We start from the raw sequence: 21,455 nt of genomic DNA, 5'->3' as shown, positions 1-21,455 counted from the left end.
GGGGCGCGTCTGGACGAGGGAGGTTTTTCCCCACACGGCCGCTCCCGGCGCGTGTGGCAGTGCGGGGTGTCACGTGGGCCGGGCTCTGGCCCCGCCCCGCCGGTCCCGCAGCCCCACGGCACGGCACGTGCGCCTTGTTTTGGTGACGGCCCCCGCGGGGGGGCGGAGCCGCCGGCCGCCAGCCCGCCGCGCCTGCGCGAGGAAGGCGGGGCCTCTCCCCCCCACACCGCGCAGCCGGCGGCGGGCGAGGCGGCTCGGGCGGGCGCGCCTGCGCAGCTGCGGCCGTTGGCGGCGGCGCTGAGGCGGCCCGGGCGCCCGTGGCTGCTCCGCTTTCCTGCCGGCCCGCCCGCTCGGCTCTGCCGGTCAGCGCCGTCCCCGGGCAGGGGAGCAGAAGAGGTGAAGGGGCTCGCCGCTCCTGAAATGTCGCAGACTGCCATGTCTGAGACCTACGGTAGGACCCGGAGGCGGGGCGGGGGGAACCCTCCTCTTCTTCCTCCCCTCCGGGAGAGCAAGGCCAGGCCCGGGCAGGCATCTCCTGAGGAGCCGGGTAACGGCCGTTGCTGAGGGAAACGGCGGCGCGGGGAGCGCAGGTGCGGGCGGGGCGGCTGTGCGGGCCTGGCGGTGTCTGTGCCCCGGGGTGCGTGCGTGGCCGGTTTTGCCCGTTCCTGTGAGCACCGCAGAGCCCTTCTACAGAATCACAGAGTGTTAGGGGTTGGAAGGGACTTCGAAAGATCATCTAGTCCAATCCCCCTGCCGGAGCAGGAACACCCAGATGAGGTTACACAGGAATGTGTCCAGGTGGGTTTTGAATGTCTCCAGAGAAGGAGACTCCACAACCCCCCTGGACAGAGCCTGGTCCAGTGCTCTGTCACCCTCACTGAGAAGAAATTTCCTCTCTTATTTAAGTGGAACCTCCTGTGTTCCAGTTTGTACCCATTGCCCCTTGTCTTATTATTGGTCGTCACGGTTGTTCCCCTCCCTTTGTGGCCCAGGCTGACACGACAGACGGCATTCAGACTTGTCTTTTGAGGTGTGGAGGCATTGACTCGAAATGTAAGTGGAACTAAGGTGAGGGAACTTAGACACTGCTTAAGTGAATTCAGAAGGAGAGTTGCAGTGCATGTTCTCTCGGGGAAGCTGTGCGTTTCTTTAATTTGAGATTATGTTCTTTTGAGGGTCAAGTTAGGATTTCAATCCTGTTGTCTTAGGTTTGCAAACATCAAAAGTAACTATGAGAATGAGTTAGGGGAAAAGATCAGTGAATATGTTCATATTGGCATGGATTTCTAACTACTACTGGTAGAAAAACATCTGAAGGAGTAAGTCAGAGTGCAGGCACTGATGAGGTGTGTCAGTGCCTCACAGGGAAGCATCAAAGAGGAGTCGAAAAAGTGAGCAGGGCTAGTATTGCTGGCTAGGTGGAGGAGGTGGGGACGTGTCTCAGTAGTACTCATTTCTCTTCCTTATAACTTGGCTTGAAGTAATTGTGTTTGCTTGATTCAGTTTGTTTTTTTCTCCCCTTCCCACAACATACAGTTCTGTAATATTTTGCATTATAAAAATGCCATGATACATGTACACATGTTCAAAGTTCATGTGGTAAGTTGTTGAAGAGTAGGACTGGAATTGAATACTGTGATAAACCCTTTCACGTGTCATTTTCTAACTTTGTCTGTTGCAACATTTTATCTTCAGTAGCTGTTCAGACTTAAGAGGTGAACTTGCGTCCTCTTGCTTTTAAAACAGAGTCTTGATAATAGGGAATAGTTTGGATAATTAAGCAAAATTGTACACAACAGTTCTGCCGACTGTGAGAGGGGCTGCCAGGGTCATTGGGAGTTCTCACTAGTAGGGTAACCTGATTGTGTCTGCTATGTAAGTCAGTTTATTTTCAATACCCTAGTCATCAGTACTTAAGATGTTTTGTCCCAACAGTTGGTGCTTCAGTGTACAGCAAATGCACAGAACTAAGGGACAAAATGAGGCAAGCAGCCTTTGAAGTGCAAATGTTAGGATATTAGGACCCAGCTTCTTTGTTCCATACTTTATTGAAACATGTAAAACATACATGTAGAAAACAGAGAGGTGTGCTTTGTAGATCTAAATTTGAGTTTGAACTAATTCTTCACGCTCTGAACTCTTGTGATCAAGAACTGGGATCACTTTGGCCATGCTTATAGTGGGATTGGTGGTCTCTAAGCAAATAGGTTGGTAGACAACCAGAGCTGACAGAGAGGGTTTCAGTGATCCTCCTTTTTTGATACTGTAATAGTAAGCAAGATAAATAGATGATTGTATCTTAGACAAGTACACTTGAACATTTTTTTCACTGTTCCAATGATGCAAAATACTTGGTGGTTTGCAATTGTTTTGGTGTCCTAGAAAAGAAGCCATTAACATTGGAAGTTTCCAGTTGTAGGTTCTTCCTTTTGTTTGTTAAATTCTTGGTTGGTATACTTCTCTTTGAGTTTCAATGTTTGTTCTATTCATACACAAGCTTAAAAAATCCTAAGCTGGAATACTTGACAGTGTCAAGGTTTAGGGTAAATAGAAGAATAAAAACTAAGCTGTAACATAAAATTTAACAATGACTGTACCATCTCTGACCATAACAGTAATCAGTATGTAATTTTGCGGTGTCCTGTCACATACGTAGCAGCCCAGTTGACAGTTCAAAGTATACAGTATGATGTGACAACATTGTGGATCTTCTGCTCTTGATGAACTCTCTGGGATTTAATGTTCTCACGGTCCTAAACAAAGAGTGGTCTGTTTCTGACCAGCTGTTACAGTGATCATCAAGGATGACAGAAATATTAGGGTAGTTTCCCCTTGGTGACTGAGATCAGTGGTTACTATATCACTTCAGTGCTGGAATTCCTGTAGCTTCTGCCCTTCTGGATGCTTATTCATGGATTGGATTTTTCTTCTCATCACCTGAGTTATGACCCATTGTAATTATGTAACCCCAAGCTTCTCATCCCATTCAGGGAGGCTCATAAAAGTGATTGGTTGGTTGGTTGTCTGTTTTTTCCCATGTCATTTTGCTGTCTGATGTTTATATTACTTCCATTTTGCTTTTCTTCCCTTTGAAAGGGGGATATTTTTTTCAATATTTTTTCACAGTCCATGAGGAATAAAGAAACTTTCCTCTGGTCTGTCCTTTCTGGCTATTATATTTCATTATCCACCTCAGTTAGTTTACATGTCTCTTGCTGTTTTCTTTTTTTTCCTCCCTGAGTTCTTTTCTCTGTGTCAAATTATATCTGCTTTGAAGCTTTTCTGTTCACCCAGTTTTCCCAACTATTTCTGTCCCTTACTGTGATTCTTATCTCTTCCCTCTTTTCAAGCAAAGTCTGTAGCATCTCACAGTCTTGGCACTAAATGCATTGTTCGCAATCTGTACTCTCTCTCCTGTAGATTTGTTTCATCAGTTGCGTATTTTCTGTTCTTAGCTTTCTAATCTGTTTATTCCTTTCCTATGTGATCAATGTATTCCACTTACAAAGCATCAAAACCAGAACAATCACGAATACAAGAAAATTCCATGTGTTGTGGGACTAAGTTCAGAAAGAACATTTTACTGCTGCTTTTGGGAGAGGAGGGTAATTCTTTAAGAAGTTTATCTTGTAACGTAGGAAACAAATCTCTTATTCATAGGAAAATTATTTTAACTTGAGTTTTCTGAGATGCGGTGACCTCTGTAGGTAGTTTCCATGTAAAAACAAGTGCACGCTTTCTCCTGTTTCCCAATGCAAAATGTAAGTGGTTTTGTGTTATGGTAAATATAAACTGAAATAAAAATAGTTAACCCTTAATAGGTAAATGCAAAACAACTTTGTGATTTGAAATGGTAGAAGGACAGAAGAAAAGCTGTACTATCTTTGAGTAAATGTGATATATAAAATTCCAGTCAAATTTCTTCAGTCCTTACTTCCCACTATTTTCTCCACCAGTGTCTGGCCACATAATTTTATCAATCTCTGTCATCGTCAGAGAATGTATAGTCTTCCTGTCCATTTAAAAATATTCCTTTTTGGTCTGGACAATCTGACTCATTCTTTTCTCCCCATCCCTACCACCTATCTCTGCATTTATCACCTTGGATTTCAGTTTATTTCAAATCTGATTTTATTGCTTTGAGACCATAGCTCTTTTGCTTGTAAGGAAACAGATCTTCCCTCTTTCAAGTATCAACGTTTATCTCTTCGACCTGTTTATCTTGTTAATGCATTGCTAGAGACAGGAGTAGACAGGGGGAGCAGCTCCTCTTTGCTCTCAGTCAGAGGCAGCATATGCCAGTAGGAATGCTTCAGAACACTCTTTCCTTATGCAGGCTTCTGCAAAATAGAAGGCTATAATGGATCTAATAGAAAAATTAGTCTTCTCTAATAGAAGACTGTAATAGATCTACCCACCAGAAAACTCTTTTTTCATGGCATGAATGAGAGACTTTCCAAAGTGTCAGCATTAGTGCATGTAAGTTCCATTCTTTATCAAGGAGTTGGAAGAAGACCAAACTGAGATTGAGGGTATAATTTGGGCACTTTTTTCCTGTTTTGTATTAGCAAGCATATAAGAAACAATTCTCATTACATTTTAAAGACTATGCTGCAGTAGCTCAGAAGCTGTTCAATTATTCTATCTGCTGCAGGCAATTTCAGTCAAAGGAGGAGGTTGGGTGTCTGGGGGTGGTTTCCACATCAGCTGTCTTTTTTGGTACTTGACTTAAAGCCCACAATTGGCTCCCTTCACCTTTCCCCCCCCCTCAGCTCCCCTTCCTCCCCAAAAACATATCGTTTAGCTGCTGGTGCATCTTTGGGGTGGAGCCACAGTTTTAGTCCTTTTCACCTATGCTAGAAAATGTTTTGTTTCCTGTACCCAGTTTGGGATCAGGTGATGCATGTAGCTCATGGGGTAGGGGTGTGTAAGTTGATTCTTTTTTTTTGCCTTATTTCCCTAAACAGCCATGGTATGCTATCTTAAATGCCTTTATGCTTTCTTTAGTGCATGTCATGTAACCAACCCTTTTTCCTTTTGGCACAGAGTTCAGTTTTTGTCCTGAATCCTTTCTGTATTATGCTGATCTACTGATCAGCCTGTAAGTACAGGCGAAGCGCTTCAAATTTTCTAGTCCTTTTCAGCAGCCAGCATGGTAGCAAGCATTTGTAACATCTGAATGATGTTGCTTCTCAGCTTTTTCCATGAAGGAGGAAAAACAGGATTCAAAAGAAAAACTTATCTAGGGTGACAGCCTTGGCAGCTAATTGGAATGTTGAAGCTCAGAGCTGCTTTGTCAATTGGGGAAAAAAAGCTATGAAATGAAGTGACTTAACTTCTCTGGGAAGAGGACACCAAAAAAGAAAAAAAAAAATACAACAAACTAGAGCAATTAAGCAGTATTGCGAGCACTAGAATATGAGTTGCATTTGATCACATTGCGAAAAGTGAATATATAAAAGCTTTTCCTGAGTGTGAGTTCACAGTTACAGTTGAGCTAGAAGAAGCTATCTGTCCAATCTCATTCAGTTTCTTTGTTTCTGATCTGTGCTACATTTTTTAATTCATCTGTATAATTAAAATAGAAGATATTTCATGTCCTAAATCAAGCAATAAAAAAAGCTTTTTAAATATAATGGATGTGGGTGCTGTTATCATACAGAATGACACTATAAGAAAGAAGTTCCGGAATAACAAACTGAAAAATGTTCTTCCTGTTCTTACCTGGTATTACCTTGCTCATTAGTATACTAGGCTGTGAACATAAAAACTTGTTAAATGTGTATATTTGTGACTTTTAGTATTGGCAAATCCCTTTTCTTGTCCTTGTTGATGGAATATGCAAAGTATTCCATATTTCGTGAAGCAAGATATCCCGTGCTTGTGGATAAACTGTTAACATAAGGCTAAAAGCCTTTTGCTATTTTGAACCATTTACATAAAATTGGAGTTTAAACTGATAGAAGCCCAATTACATTTGTGAATGTAACTCCAAAGTATCATTTACTCCTCAAATCTACATGTGTTTGGAAACATCGCTGCCTTCTTTGGTACAGAAAGTTTTTTTGTTTTTGTTTTTTTTTTAATAAGATTTTGCTATTTCCATTCTGTGGTAGAATAAAACACATTACTTCTGTGCTGTAAACAAGTGACTTGTAACTGCTGTTTCAAGTTTCACAACAGGAAGCCTGTATGCTATTTTGCCAGAGGGAAATATACTTTTTGTCTAGTTAAGCAGGTATTGAATCAGCATGTAAGTGATGTATTTGTAGGAAAGATTCCCTTTTAAAGTTGTCTGGCACAACAGAATCTTGATAGGAATTGGGAGCTTATTATAAAGTGCTGCTAGACAATGTTATCGATTTAAAGACATGAATTTAAAATCCCCAAATATCACTCTTGCTATCAGAACAAAATATATAGCACCTCAACTTAAAACACCTCAGGTAAAGCTGCTGTTCCAAAGCTAATCCAGATCAGTCCCTGACAGTGACACTGTTGTCTCTGTTTCTCACTGGCCAACAGCCTGTCTGCACAGAATGGAGCGGTGTGTTATATTTGCTGTTCAGCGTGGTTTTGTGGGTTGCACAAGTATGGCTTTGTGAACCACATTTAACCACCAATGCTTACAATCACAGAGCAAATTAGCGTAGGAATAGAGTTCTGGTTTTATTCTTTTCCCGGTTTAGTTTGGCAGTAGCTGTTATACTACTGTCAATAATATGAGTCTTCCATGGAAAAAAGGCAGGCAGGCTTGAATTTTGTAGTTGTTAACAAAAAAATCTGACAAACAGCATTCACCAGAAACATGGGAGAACCAGTTTTAACTGGATTTCAGATTTATTTTTGGAAAAACTGCAGAGACCAGAAACATGTTATTTTAATTGTGACTATGTCTCAGAACATCTTGCATTTTGAGGAACCCTCTGAAAGTGGTAAAACTAGTGAGATTACACACACCCACAGTAGTTTAAATATACAAGGTGCACAAGGCAGCTAACTAGTGATATTTGGTCCATAAAAAGAGAACTTGCCTTTCTTTCATAGATGAATTTTTTCTTAACCTAACACTATGGGGCGGTTTATGATATTTACATTTCATGCTAACAGTGAAGATTTAATAAAATGAAGCGTTCTCAGTTTCAGTGTGTTTTGCAGTCGAGATGACATGAAGGGTCCTTCTTTACAAGAGACAGCATGCAAAATTTTCACAACCTAAAGCAAAATTCTTTTTGTAACTGTTTTTTCCATCCAGAAAGCATGAGCAGCTGAGTGGGGGCGTGAAGAATGAAATGAGTTTGGAACAGAATGTCTTGAGCGTGTAAATGGTCATATTTGTGGGCAAGGAACAGCAATCTCTTTCTGAGAAGGGCAGAATACAGAATCTATACAAAGCCTGTTGCAACATTTGAAACAAGAAAAATCACGCAAAGGTAAAATGTAAAAAGACAAAAATCCTTAGTGCAACACTACTTCATTTTAAATATGAATAAAATTTGGAAGATGGATGAAGACAAAGGACGGTGCACATTCTCAAGACTCACAGCCCTCGATTTTGATATTGACTTTTTAACCATGGGAATTTTCTTAGCATATGAGAAACTTGCTTGTTGATTTTGCCATTGCTAGGGTGTATTTATGATGTACCCTAACAAATAACAATTCCTGCCTGAAATAGAATGGGCACATAGGTTTGCATGCATGTTAAATTCTATTTGTAAAACTAAATATTCAAATGAGGTTCTGATAGTATATTAATGCTTTAGCATAGTCTTTTTTTTAATTCTGCCACGCCCAGGCCAATATCTGTGTAACCCATTTGACAGCTCTGAACACTGTTAATGAACACTGGTTTTATTCTTGTTGATATTGCAGACAATCCTTTTCATAGCATGCTTACCTGATGTCTTCTGGAGGCCTGCTTATGATTATAAGAGAAACTACGCAATAAAGTTGTAAAAATGACTGTGTAAAAAAAAAATGCTGCTGGTAGAAAAATAAATGGTGAATCTTGAACCAACTGTAAAGCTTGTCTGAATGGCTATATATTAGTGGAAGCAACTGTAAAGTTTTTAGTAACAGTTTATCAGTGTATGTGTTTGAAAGTGGTATGTCAAGGGAACTTTCTTCAGTCAAACTGAAAGCAGATCGGGGGAGGTAGTATTAAAGCATTATATGTGACTGTTAATACAAATGGACCATAAATCTTGAATACATGTATTACTAATGAGCACTGATGTCAATGCCTCATAAATAGGTAAAGTGCTAGGAGTACCTGGATCTTAAATTACCATGTGGAGGAAATGTGAAAGCAGGCATCCCAGAATAAAAATTGTCATTTGTAAATTTTATAGAAAAATATTATTGTTGTTCCAGTTTTACAAATATTATAACAAACTATAAGCGTTAAGCAGTTCATATAGATAAGTTCGACTTAATGTGAACAGAATTTTTAAAATACAACAAAGTACAAAACCATATAGATTTTTAGAGACTACATTGTTATATAGGGCATTTGTACTGACTCTAGTTTACATACCCTTAAAAGAGGTTACTGGAATATGAAGCAACCATGTGGCTATAATTCAGCCTATTTTAACTCAATTTCCATTTCCTATTTCCACCTCTTCTAGTCATTCTTATATCTCCATAAACAAACAGTATTCTTAGCTCCTACTTTGTAGCATCGTTATTGAATACGCTGGGTTATTCTTCACATTTATTGTTATTTTGCTGATTTTGTCATCTGTTCCCTTCTCTTTGAAATAACAGCTACTAGAGAATATCTGGCTTGTGTACTTGGTCTTGTCTCAAAAATGTGACTGCATACTAAAATTTAGCAATTTTTTTTGTCTTTCAACCTTCAGATTTCCTGTTTAAGTTCTTGGTCATAGGAAATGCTGGAACTGGAAAATCCTGCTTACTTCACCAATTTATTGAAAAGAAATGTAAGTGTATGTGAACACAGTAAGAGTTCTCCATTGCTTGGTACCACAGATAAAGGCTCTGCCCACATGAGCCCATTCTTTGTATGGAAGTTCCTGTAATTCTCTTATTTGCATAGATGTGGATTTTGACTGAGAATTATGTTCAGAACCATGCCGTAAATCTTCATTGCTCACTGTTTGCCTCTAATCAAGGGCCTGATGTTGAGCAGTATTCTCTACTGCTCTCAAATATAACAGGATGTTGATGAAAATACAGACTTACTTTTTGAGATAATTATATCTTGTGTCTATAAGCTGCCCTAGATATATAGTAGAGACTTGGATCTTTTAGAAATAAATACTGAGCAGATGAAAAAAAAGTTCAATTGCTTGACTAGGTTTAGAAAGCCTATGGTCTTTTTCCAAATAAAGAGACACTCTGTGATCTTTAAGGCTTGTGTTCTATGATAAAGATTGGTAGAGACTCCACTGTAAATGTTATTTAGAGATTAATAGATTATATAAAAGAAAATTTCTTGTTGGTTAGTGCATTCAGCATCATGATTAAACATAAATAGTATGTATTTAAAACCTTTGTAAATCTAAGGTGAGTGTTATCTTTCTCAACCGAATGGTAATTCACCTTATCTCTTGAGGAACAGCTCTAGGATAATTATGTGTAATCACTAAGGAACACGGCATGATTCTGTGATCCGACGTGAACCATGACCTTGCTTCTAGCAAGGGCAGTTCTATATTGCTGAGAAGCTGATATCAACAGTGTACATGGAGCAAGTATCTTAATTTCATGCTTTAAAGAAGTAGTAGCTCTTGCTTGTTCATGGGCAAGGCTCTGTGTTTTTGTGTTCTACTTTTCCATGAATTTTAAGTTGCATCAAAGTGTTAGAAAACACAGTTGGGGGACAAAAGCATACAAAAGTTATCTTGCCATTTATTAATGTGAAATGGGAATTATTTGATTAAGGCAGGCCTTTCTAGTAGTAATTTTGAATTGAATAGATTGGAAGAATGTTTATTTCTGCATGGTGGTAGTAGACTTATGAGTGGCACTGAATCTGATGATGCAGGAAGGAGTTTATAATTCAGTTTGTATAATCGCTCCAAATAATCTCCAAATAAGTCTCATTTTCTTTCTTTTTTTTATTTTTTTTTTTTAGTCAAAGATGACTCAAATCATACTATAGGAGTGGAATTTGGTTCAAAGATCATAAATGTTGGTGGTAAATATGTAAAATTGCAGATATGGGATACAGCAGGACAAGAAAGATTCAGGTACCCTTCTCAATAATTTTATTAAATTTTTGTTATTAAATTGTTGCTGTGGGTGTTGAGTATTATTTATCCTTGCTTATAAGTAGTCATAATTCCTTGGTCAGTGGAATTGCATGTCTGCTTTCATATTATTATTTAGGCCAGGTCTTCCAACTTGGACATAGCAACATAGATTCATTGATTCCAGTAAAGCAATGCTGCCTTGCAGGATCTGAGGTTCTGCTCTTTCTTCCATTGTATATTTTCTGTGATAGTTAAGGCATACAAGTAGAATATGTGGCTAAAAGTTTGTTCACAAGCCAAACTCAGAATAGTTTTTCAACTAACTGTGTGTGCTTAATTCTGTGTTTAGAAGATCTTCTATTGGTTAGAATAACTGAATACCAGGAAGTTGTAAGCTGTTCAAAATGTGCATGAGAATTTCATAGTATAATATTATTTTATTAGAGGGCAAAAAATCAGTTGTTAGTTTCACTTGGCTAAACACATTTCTAGAAAGACTGAGATCTCTTAAGTGTCTTAAAGAAGCAGCAAGGTATTTGTCAGCTTAGAGCCACCACTGTACTTTTAATGCTATATTTTAACTGTGTCATACATCTGAGGCATAGATCAAACTCAGTCAAGATCTCATGTAGCCCTGAGTACATTTGGCATCAAATAGGACATCAGGTTTTTTTATATTTTTGGAGGATGAGGGGTGTGGGAGAAGTTTCTTTGGTTTGGGGGGACAAGCAGTTGTTAACAAAGGTGACTGTGGTGGTAGAAGTTTGAGTAATGGGCAGCAATACAGGTAAATGTCCTCTGTTAGACAACTTCCTTGGCTACATCTGTGAGTGGGTAAAGCTGGGCAATACTACATAGTCTCCATTAAAGAGACCTCTCGAGTGTTTTGGCCAGGAATCCTGGGATTCTGAGGAGGCTGGAGGCTCTGTGCTTTCACAGGCTTGTGCAAATTCTGCCCTTCCAAGTTCAGAGTGTTCACAGACTTACAGGTCCTTTTTTTTTTTTCCTGTTGCTTTTTATAGTCTGTCCAGTTCTTTTCAAGGCTGATCACATCTCTGTGTACTTAGAAGATTTTTTTTCTTCTTCCTCTACCTTTTGAAGCATGCTTTGCTTTGCTTTCCTTGCCTTCTTTTCTTCAACTTAAGGAGTCTTAAATTGTTCAGTTGCAGCTACATTGCTCATTCTGTCCTTATTGCTGAGAGTTGGTTATGCTGTTTTCGTGCCACAGATATCACCATCAGCTCCCAGTTCTGGATCAGGCCATATAGTATGATGATATGTGTAGCTTCAGAAGCACACAGTTCATAAAGGACTTTGAGAATCCCTGTACAGCTCTATTTAGTGAAAGTGCTTCATCAGAAGTCTAGTTGTAAACAGTCTGCTGCCGCACAGCTAATAATGTTGTCTAAAATCACATTTTATTTTAAATATGTAAATGAGAATTCTGTTTCATAATATAGATTGCATTGTAGTAACCCAGATTTCAAACAATGAAGTTATTAGAGAAATGTACATCTGTAATTCTGTTTCAGGTCTGTAACAAGGAGTTACTACAGAGGAGCTGCAGGTGCTTTGCTTGTCTATGATATAACCAGGTAAGAAAGCCAGCAACTCTTGCTTGTAGACTACCAGATACAATTAATGCATAATGATTCTAAGTACCTAATCCTTTAATGGAGAATGGGCAGGAAGAAAAGAAGTACAAAAAGTATCATAGAATCATACTTCTGTTTTATTGCATATTTGAGTTTTAGAGCTTGCTTACATGACGTTGTGAATGTCATCAATGTAAACAGTCTCAAATACATGGGAATTGGCCCACCAGTAGCTGTTCTAATCATGGTGGACTACAGGTAACCACTGACTTAGGAAGCCTTGCAACAGAAGCTAAGAGTGGACTGTAGCCACTTCTAACCAAGGTGGTACGCCCCTGTTTGGGGAAACTGCTTATTAGTATGCTGGTATGACAGGTCATCCTCTGGAGGAGCAAGCTTTACCTACACATTCCTTAACTGTAGCCCGAAATTGTGTTAATCTCTGCATCTTTTAATATATTAGTATTATAGGCAGCCAATAGAATACCTTACCTTCACACATTTCCACATTTTTTTTCCTGGCCACCATTGTCTGGATACTTGTCAGGTATGTTTTGTGTTGGTTAACGATGATTTGCTAGACCTGTCACTTTTTGTCCCGTGAGTGGACTGTATTCCTCCGAGCAGCCTTTGAAATCTTTGTACTTGGGTTCAGCTGGACTCATCTGTCGGTCTTACTACTTGAAGGCTTTATATTTGACCACCACTGCAATGATTAATGGCATGTGCAGGGTAGCTGCCTGCAATATTATTTGTCTTGACACAAATGTGAAAGTTCAGGCACGCAGTTCTACACAAGTGTAGTAAATTCTTACAATCCTACCTGTAACTTAAGTACCAGTTGAATTCTATGTTAAACAATAACTCAGTCTGTTATCCCAAAAGGCTGAAACTAGATTAGCTCTTAAAATTTTAGTTTTTCCCTTTAGTAGGTTGTTTTATAATTGTGTGTATTTATTTATTTGTTGTTGTTGATTTAATTTTGCTTTGTAAGAACTTTAAGCTTTTAAATAGTTTTATGAAGGAACTTGATACTCTTCTCAGTTCATAGCTGGCATATTGAGTAGTAGGTGACTTACCTGACTAGCAGCAATTAGTTGTTTGCCACAAATGTAGATTTGCCTTCTGAGTTTTAGTTTAGTGGTCTGTTGAGGAGAAATAAGTGTGTTCTAATAAAGAGTGTCACTTTCTACATAGCCGGGAAACCTACAATGCACTTACTAATTGGTTGACGGATGCAAGAATGTTAGCAAGTCAAAATATTGTGATAATACTGTGTGGAAACAAAAAGGATCTTGATGCAGAACGTGAAGTTACTTTTTTAGAAGCATCTCGGTTTGCACAAGAAAATGGTAAGCAGTACAAAGTCTTCATGTAGCATTCAAAGATACTTCTTTTTTTTTGTGCTTTTCCAATTGTACCTTGTAAAATACCTGCAGAGAAGAGCATTCTGTCAGTACATGAGGCATAGAGAGAGGACAGTGCCTGCAGTAAAAACTATAATACATGTACTATTTAAGTCTTATTACCAGTGATTCTTCCAGTCACAGCTACTTAAAAAATACTTTCCATGTGAAGATATATTCCCTAGGGAATGTAATACAACTTCAGGTATTGTCTTGCCTTCAAAGGGTTGAAGAGAAAATGAAGAGCATGATTTCCCAGTTTTCAGCATCTTGTAGATTCTATAAATGATAAACAAGGTTGGATGGGGTGTGCTGCAGTTGGAAGCAGTGAGTTTTGCTCATGGGAAACTGTGTTCGTGGATGTGACGTGGATCCAGAGGACTATTGCCTGGTCTGTAGTATTCAGAATTTCCTGTCTCAGGACACATTTCTGTAGCAGCTAAAGCCAGTTTCAGTCTAAGCTGTGCTGCAGTCCTGCCATCAGTAAAGTCTGGGTTTGCTTTTAGAAATTAATGATAAATCATTGTTTCTACCAACTGTGACTACTGGCTGTCCTTTTGCATATAACTTTCTGCTAATGGGAAACTAAACAAACTTCTTTGGTTCCATGTGCTATTTTGCATGCTCAGACAGGTTATCATCTTTGGATTCTAGTTTTCTAGGATTAGTGTATAAACTTCTGAGGAAGTTTTATGTGGTTTTGCCATCAAAAACTAGTTTTTCCAGACCATACTATTTGACAATAGTTCTCTTTAAGAAATTGTTTATTGTTTCTAGCTTTCATGCTTTGAATTACTATATCAAATATTCCAGACTTGTTCTGAGATTGTTCTTCTGGTGTCAATTGCAGAGCTGATGTTCTTGGAAACAAGTGCACTAACAGGGGAAAATGTTGAAGAGGCCTTTGTACAGTGTGCAAGAAAAATACTGAATAAAATTGAATCAGGTAAATTGAGATTTATATTCTTTTAATGTTTCTTTTGGTTTTGTTTGGGTGGGGTTTTTTTTGGTTTGGTTGGTTTTTGGTTGGTTGGGGGTGGGGTGGTGTTTTTCCCTGAAAACTAAAAGTACACATGGAAATATCACCATTCAAAGTTCTCTAATAGAATTAACGCAAAGAACCACAATTTCATTGTCATAAAGTAACCCATTTGGTTTATAGCTGCTTCCCATATATTTTAATGGGAATGGACATCTAAGTCTGATCTGTATATCTAAAGGGGGGTGGCGTGAATTATGGATGTTTTTACACAGTGTTTACCTTATCAGTCAGCTCTGAGTGTAGCCTGTGCATTCTGTGGGTTGCCATGTCCCCACTAACATCAAGCCTGACACTAGACAGTTTTAGCAATGCAGAGTAAAAACCTAGTATCAGGACAGACATAAGTTTTAATTCTGCTTCTTATATGGAAATAGAGTTAAGAGAATTTTAACAGTAATACTAAAAATTTCAGAGGTGTTTCCTAGCAACTGTGTTTCTCTGAAGTGACCTTCTTGCCTCTCAGTTGGAACCATTTTTACTTTTGCCAATCTAGAAATATACCAGAAGCTTCTCAGCACAAGTGGGCAGGTTTTTATCAGAGACAGGCTTCTAAGTGTTAGGTGTCTTTACAGCTAATTTGCATTCCAGTTTTCCTCTTTTCTAGCTGTTTGATATCTTCAAAGTTTTAAGTATTGGCCATATTGAAAAGTCTATTTCAGACTCTAATTACATATTTTGAATGCTAAACACAATTTTTTAGATTAAAGGAATATCATATTTTTAGAGGAATTTCCTAAATACTGCCTCAATGAATGCTAAACAGCAGCTTTTATTTTAACCACACAAACAAAAACAACCAAAAAAAACACCACCAAACAAAATAAAGTACCACAATACACCAAAGAGCAAAATAAAGCTAATTTCTCATGATACTGTTGTTCCATGAGCGATTTAAAGAGGCGTTACCACAACAGAAGAAAGTCCTCTCTTCTGTGACCTGCTCCTCTTTTCTTTTTACCAGCACATGTGCACTAAATCATGGAAGAGTTGAAACTGGAAAGAACCTATGGAGGTCTCTAGTCCATCCTTCTGTGTAAAACTCAGAGCAAGTGGCCCAGGGCTTGTCGAGACACGTTTTGGGATGCTCCAGGAATGGAGATTCCACAGCCCCTCTGGGCAGTGCGTCCCAGTGCTAACCAGTTGCTGCTACCTACTTAGTTAGTCTCCGGCCTGTACCATTGCTTGGGCTCATTCATCACAGGTGCAGAGCTCTGCATGTGTAATTCCTGAATTTCATGAGGTTCCTTTAGCTCAGCCAAGGTCTTCTCTGAATGGCAGCTCCAGCCTTGAGCTATCAACTGGTCCCCTCAACGTGGTGTCATCTGCTGACTTACAAAGGGCTCGCGTGTGTGCGGTGAACCTGAATAAGTGATCTGAATTATTCAAAGGGATTATTTGTCTTGTGTTTTGTTTTTTTGTGGTGTTGTGGTTTTGGTTTTTTGTTCTTTTTTTAGACTAAATGTTTCTAATCTTGGCCAGTCCACCAAACAGCGCTAGGAACATTGCAGATGGTACAGAGTAGGCAGAAATGGATGACAGAGGCAGGGAAGGTTGAGATAATTTCCTCTGGAGGCAGTGCTTTATGGAATCCTACTTGATTGGATCCTATTGATCCATTTTTGTTTGGCTTGGTATATACAGTCCTATTTTCTTCGCATATTGGTTTCTGAAGGCAGGTAGTTTTTAAGAGTGTTTGCAGAAACCACTTTGGACATTTCGTTTGTTGGAATTACTTAGTGCAAATACATTTATTGTTGCAGCCTAACTCGGAGACAAACTTTGTTGTCATTATGAATAAGCACATATGGTTGAAATTACAAGAGAAAATGTAGACTTATGTAGACATAATGTAGACATATCTCTCTCTACAGGTTATCATTGTGCATCTTTTTAATCCAATATTGTCAGTTGAATTGGAATGTATTATTTGCATGCGATCCACCTTCTTGTGACCATTTTGTTTCTCATCAGGAGAACTGGATCCAGAAAGAATGGGCTCAGGTATTCAGTATGGAGATGCTGCCTTGAGACAGCTGAGATCACCACGTAGAGCACAAGCACAAAGTGCTCAAGAATGTGGGTGTTAAAGAAACAAAACACAAAATCCCAAACACTTACTTTAGATACAGAAGGTAAGGTTACAAAAAGGGTGTTGGGTAAATTACCATATTTCATAAACGTGCTGTATCAAATGCTCGGCTTTTTTGCAGTTAGTCTGTAAAACAGCATAAAATCTAGTGAAATAATGCACAGTAGAATGGATTGATTTTTTTTATACTTTGATTTTTCTCCTCCTGTCTGCCCACTAAAGCAAGACTAGTGCTCTTACTGAAGTATTTCCAGTTCTTTGCTTACTCCAAGTAATGCTGTGGAAAACATTTTAAAATTCTGTATTCTTGAAATGCATTATAGCCCTAATAGTTACCTAATGCATTGTAGAGAAAGTGAGTAATTTCTATTGTATTGTGGACAAATATTACTAGAAATGAGAATTCACAAAAATGTATGGTACAATGTCTTGTCCAAAGCTATTATATAGACTTTTCTGAAAATATGAAGTTTGAAGACTGAGATTTGAAAATTAAAGATAATACTGGATTTTAAATTTCAACTCTTTTTTCCCCTTTCTAAAAGCAGCCTGAGGTTGTTCTGGTTCCTGTCTGCTATGAGCAGAAATGTAAACAAGAGAATAGTAGTGTTTGCTGCTTAAGCAGTGTTGCAATCAAAAGTAGCTCTTCTAGGGCCGCTGCAGCCTATGGAATATGTGTGCAGTCTTGTAAAAGTCTTCCAAAGGCATTCTTCAGGGAAAGCGAGGAACAGATGAAAAAGTCAGATAACCTACTCTGAAGAACAGCTTGGTGGTTAGTCTGTCTTATAAACGGTTGTCCTTAAGATACCTTTCAATATTCATGGACTTAACTCCTTGCAGTATGTAAGCAGCTCTTAGGACAGTCCTTTCTCCCTGTGTAGTTAATTATTTTGATACAATGAATCCTTATGAGGACAAAGATAACAAATTAAATAAGTACTGCAGGTATAGTTACTGCAGGTATAGTTACTGCATCATTTCTATTGTATTCTTTTTTTTATCAGTTTAAGCAATGCTCACCAGCAGAGGCTTTACAGAATGTTAAATAAGGCAGCATACAATTCTACATTCTCATATTTTGTGTTGTATTCTGGGAGCTTAGCTCGCAATTAAAGCTCACAATTTTAAATAATATGTAGGAATCCTTGAACACCTTTCCTCTGTTGTTTTCCTCCTATAAAACATCATTCTTCAACTAAGAAACTGCTGGAAAAGGGCATTAATTTAGTTGAGCTCTACAGGAGTGAATATTTATTGCACTTTTTTCAGAAGTTGAGCTCTCAGGTCGATCAGATGGAGATAATTGACGGAGTTCTTGTGTATTTTACAGCTGTCCTTACAAATGGTATTTGAAGAAACAGAAAAGCTTGGAGGCTATGCAGTTTTTAAAAACATCTTTCCACTATCTACAAAGAGAGCAGTCCACTGCTGACAGAAGAGTGTACCATGTGCTGTGGGGCAGGAATGTTCACATGACACAGAAGTCTGCAAAGTGAACTTGATAATTTGGTGGACAATATTGAAACTCATGCCTGTATATAAACATTTTCTGTTACCTATTTCTGTTCTTTCACCTCCAGTTTAGAGCATTGCTATATACTGTAAATAATGTAACAGTAAATTTACCAAGCATGGTATACTCATGTATGCTGATAGAATGTTGCACTACAAGCAGTTTCATATTTTATTTTTTTATCATATAAACAAATTTAACTGAGGTAGGCTTTGTCATGTTTGTTGCACAGCAGTTTATATTTATGACCTGAATTGTAAAACCACTGGCACTGTCAGTGAGGGCTTGTTGTTTTATTTTTTTCTACTTAGTTTGCCACATTCTAACACGCTGTTGACATGACTGATTCTCATCATATCATTAGGACCCATACTTATGTCTACTAATATGTGAAGTTGGAAAAGTAATTTTTATTTATGTTCACATGTCCTATTTTATCATGGTTCTTAACCAAGTTCTGAAGGTCTTTTGTCAAACTTCAAAAGTTTAGAAAAAATACTTTTAAGCTTCTCAAATGGCTGTTGACTGACTAAGATTTTTTTTTTCTTGGTCCTGATGTTGTGTATAGCACTGGCATCATGAAGGTGGAATGTACATTTGAACAGAACTGTGCATATTCTGTGTGTGCTGTAATGCTAGGGCAGGGGTATGGCCTTATGGAGAATTATGTCGGTAGGATTTCTCCCAGCCTCTTATCACAAGCAGAGCAATTGGCTGTGGAAATATGATCTCTGAAGCATACCTGAGGAGGTATGAACTGAACCCAAATGGGTGGTTCTGAAGTATCCTGAATGTATTAACCTTAAAATACTGGTTTCTTTTTCTTAAAAACTCAAAGTACAATTAAGAACTTGAATTTTAAAATTAGACTTCAGAATGAGGAACTTAGAGTCTGTCTTGCTGGAGCCATACCTGTGAGCTTCATGTGCGTGCACTATATGGAATGCTGTCCACGTTGCTCCCAGGAAATGTGGTGGAAGGAGAGAAACAAGTGTACTACTTATTCCTGTGAAGCTCAAGGGGGATTTCAGCCTTGGTACTGTTTGGTTTGGTTGTGGTTGGCTTGTTGTTTTGGTTTTTTCCTGTGTTAAAACACACCGTTCAGACATTCCTGTCCGCTTTCTGTTGTGGGGAAGATACGTGGGGCAGTAGATTAGGAATCCTGTCCTCATTCCTCAGCTGGAGATGGAAGAGACTTGCAGAGGGTTCAAGAGAGAGGACTGAACCACAAGTATTGCACGTCATTTTTACAGTGCCATGATAACTGATGAGGTAAGAGACCCATGGCTCTTGTTTTGCCAGATAAGGAGCTGCAGAACTACACTAGCTGAATTCAACCAGTTCAGGGGGGCAATTTCACTTGCATGGATGGAAATCACCAGTGACATCTCCTTGGAAGTGCAAACAAACAAAATAATTGATTTGATCAGAATGCAGTATTGAAACTCCAAGGTCAAACGTGCTTTGTTATTTTCTATATATGAATCTTTTCTGTTTAAGGGTTACTTGTCAAATGCATGTTTAAAAACTAAAGCAGAAAACTGAACTAGTCCTGTAATTTAGAGGGTAGTTAAAGCACAAGAGCAAAGCAAGAACATTACACAGAGATATAGCATCATTCATGGAATTAGAATTGTATTTGAAACTGGTCCCTTTGTCCTTAAAAAGTCTAGGTTTAGTTTTAAAAAAGGTGTTGGTCCAAAGAGTTTTTGTTTTATCTCTCTCCCATATATTTTGTTATATTTAGGATTGGATTTGTTACATAAATTATAAGAATTATTCCCAAGGAGTACTCTCTTCCTTCTAAGTGTGTAAAGTATACTTAACTGTGCATTTATAAGAACAAAGAACTCTAAAGAACTTGTCTTAATCCTTACCCAATCTATTTTGGCTTCCAATACTCAAAACTGAAAGTAATTTCCAAAAGCAAGTCCTCTGAAGTAGATGTTGGCTGCAGTGGTCTCCTCCACCAGTCCAAATGGTATATTATTATAATAACTGGGATGTGTGGTTTTTCTGGTTCCAAAACCCCAAGCCAGGTCTGGAGTGCTGGGAAAAGCCTGAGGTATTGGGGAGTCTGTTCCCCCCTCACCACAATCGAATCAGTTTCCTTGGTACACTGACAGAAGTGAAGGCTGAGCACACACTCAGCAGCTGGGACATAGCACAAGTAAAACTGAAGGTCTCTCTCCTGCCACTGTTACAACAGTTAAAGTGGTGTTGACTGTTGATCGAAATTTTCCATTATTACAGTAGCAGCTGAAAGGCATGGGGGACTGTTACTTAATTCTGTTGCTTTAAAACAGAAATTTTAGGGGTTTGGCAGGGGTTTTCTTATCCTTTCTCTCCTTTTCCCTTTACATGTAAGACTGGCCTCTTTTGCTTACTTGGTTCTTGTGATCATTTTGGTCAAGTGTCTGTGGTTAAAAAGCAGTAAGTTTTAGTCTTTGTTTAACCAACTGTCTTAAGCGGTCCCCTTCCTATGTGGAAGGAAAGAATAGTGTCAGTATAAGGGGTTTTGATAAGTTTATACCTTTTTTTTTTAATATATACTCTTACTGTATACACATTAGCCAGGTTAATGTGTGTGTTTTATAGTATTGCAACCTTTTATGCTGCATATTTCACTGACATTTTAAAAAGAAACTTTCTAAAATGGCAACTCCTGAGGGATGTTCTGTTGGAAGCAATAGCTCTCACCATTGCAAGCTGTATTGTTTACTGTTTTTCCTCTGAGTGTTTTTTATTTCTGAAAATAAAAATGTCATAACAGCCCTGGAGTAAATTTTAAGCTCTGGCATTATAGTTCAAACAGCAAAGCAGTAAGTGATAAATAGGTTAAATTATCTATGTTTTTAGTATAAAAGTCTTTCTTTACCAAAGCAAGATGGCCTAGAAATTTATGTGAAATAATACTGGGTACCTATATCCTAGGATTTATTGGATGTGGAGCTTTAGCTGTTCAGACCTCTAAAAGATTTAAATGTCTTATTAAAGCCTATGTCTTGCCTTTTAATGAGTCTGTTGGCCTACACTATTTCATTTAATGCTTGTATCTAGCACCAAATAAAGAACCTTTCTTGATTTTCTAGGTGTCTTACAGCACATTCTGTTTACTTGTACAAGTTTTGCCTGCTAAGTGAAGTCTGTAACAAACCTTTAGATGGTCTTGAAAAACACTTCAGCTACATTCATTGGGTAGTCAGTATGTGGCTGGGAAAGCAGCAACTGCTAAAGGAGCTGGAGTGCCTCAGCATCACCCAGGAGCAGGTGCCTTCACTGCACTCTGGTGGCAGTTAGAGAGGAGCAATACATTGTTTTCAGTCTTTCTGGCTCAAAAGTACACAGCTCCCACAAGTCCTTAAATGAATGCTATATAAAAACCTGGTTACTCTGTGCATTACTTTCTATATGCTGAAAGAATTAACACTACAAAAATCTCAATAAATACATTGTAATGCCAAGGGAGTAAAAACAACAGATCTCTTTCATTTTGTGTAAAACTTCAGTGTAGCCCTCCTTTCATATTATAGCTTAACCTTTCCTACTTGCAAGATTATACTTGTTCTTAGTGATGCATCTTCCTT

At 38.6% G+C, this 21,455-nt stretch overlaps 1 protein-coding gene across 1 annotated transcript; it reads left to right on the top strand.

The window, feature by feature from the left end:
- The first annotated feature begins 206 nt into the window (after window positions 1-206).
- On the top strand, window positions 207-20,957 carry RAB4A (RAB4A, member RAS oncogene family). Its single transcript, XM_065057748.1, has 8 exons — window positions 207-451; window positions 8,868-8,948; window positions 10,106-10,220; window positions 11,756-11,818; window positions 13,016-13,170; window positions 14,075-14,170; window positions 16,238-16,398; window positions 17,686-20,957. Exons 1-7 carry the CDS (start codon window positions 421-423, stop codon window positions 16,351-16,353), a joined length of 657 nt encoding a protein of 218 aa, XP_064913820.1. The 5' UTR covers window positions 207-420; the 3' UTR covers window positions 16,354-16,398; window positions 17,686-20,957.
- Window positions 20,958-21,455: the final 498 nt, after the last annotated feature.

This window comes from Columba livia, chromosome 3 (assembly GCF_036013475.1).
Source record: "Columba livia isolate bColLiv1 breed racing homer chromosome 3, bColLiv1.pat.W.v2, whole genome shotgun sequence".
Classification (NCBI taxonomy): Eukaryota; Metazoa; Chordata; class Aves; order Columbiformes; family Columbidae; genus Columba; species Columba livia.
The sequence above is the reverse complement of the archived record's forward strand: the minus strand, read 5'-3'. Positions and strand labels throughout refer to the sequence as shown.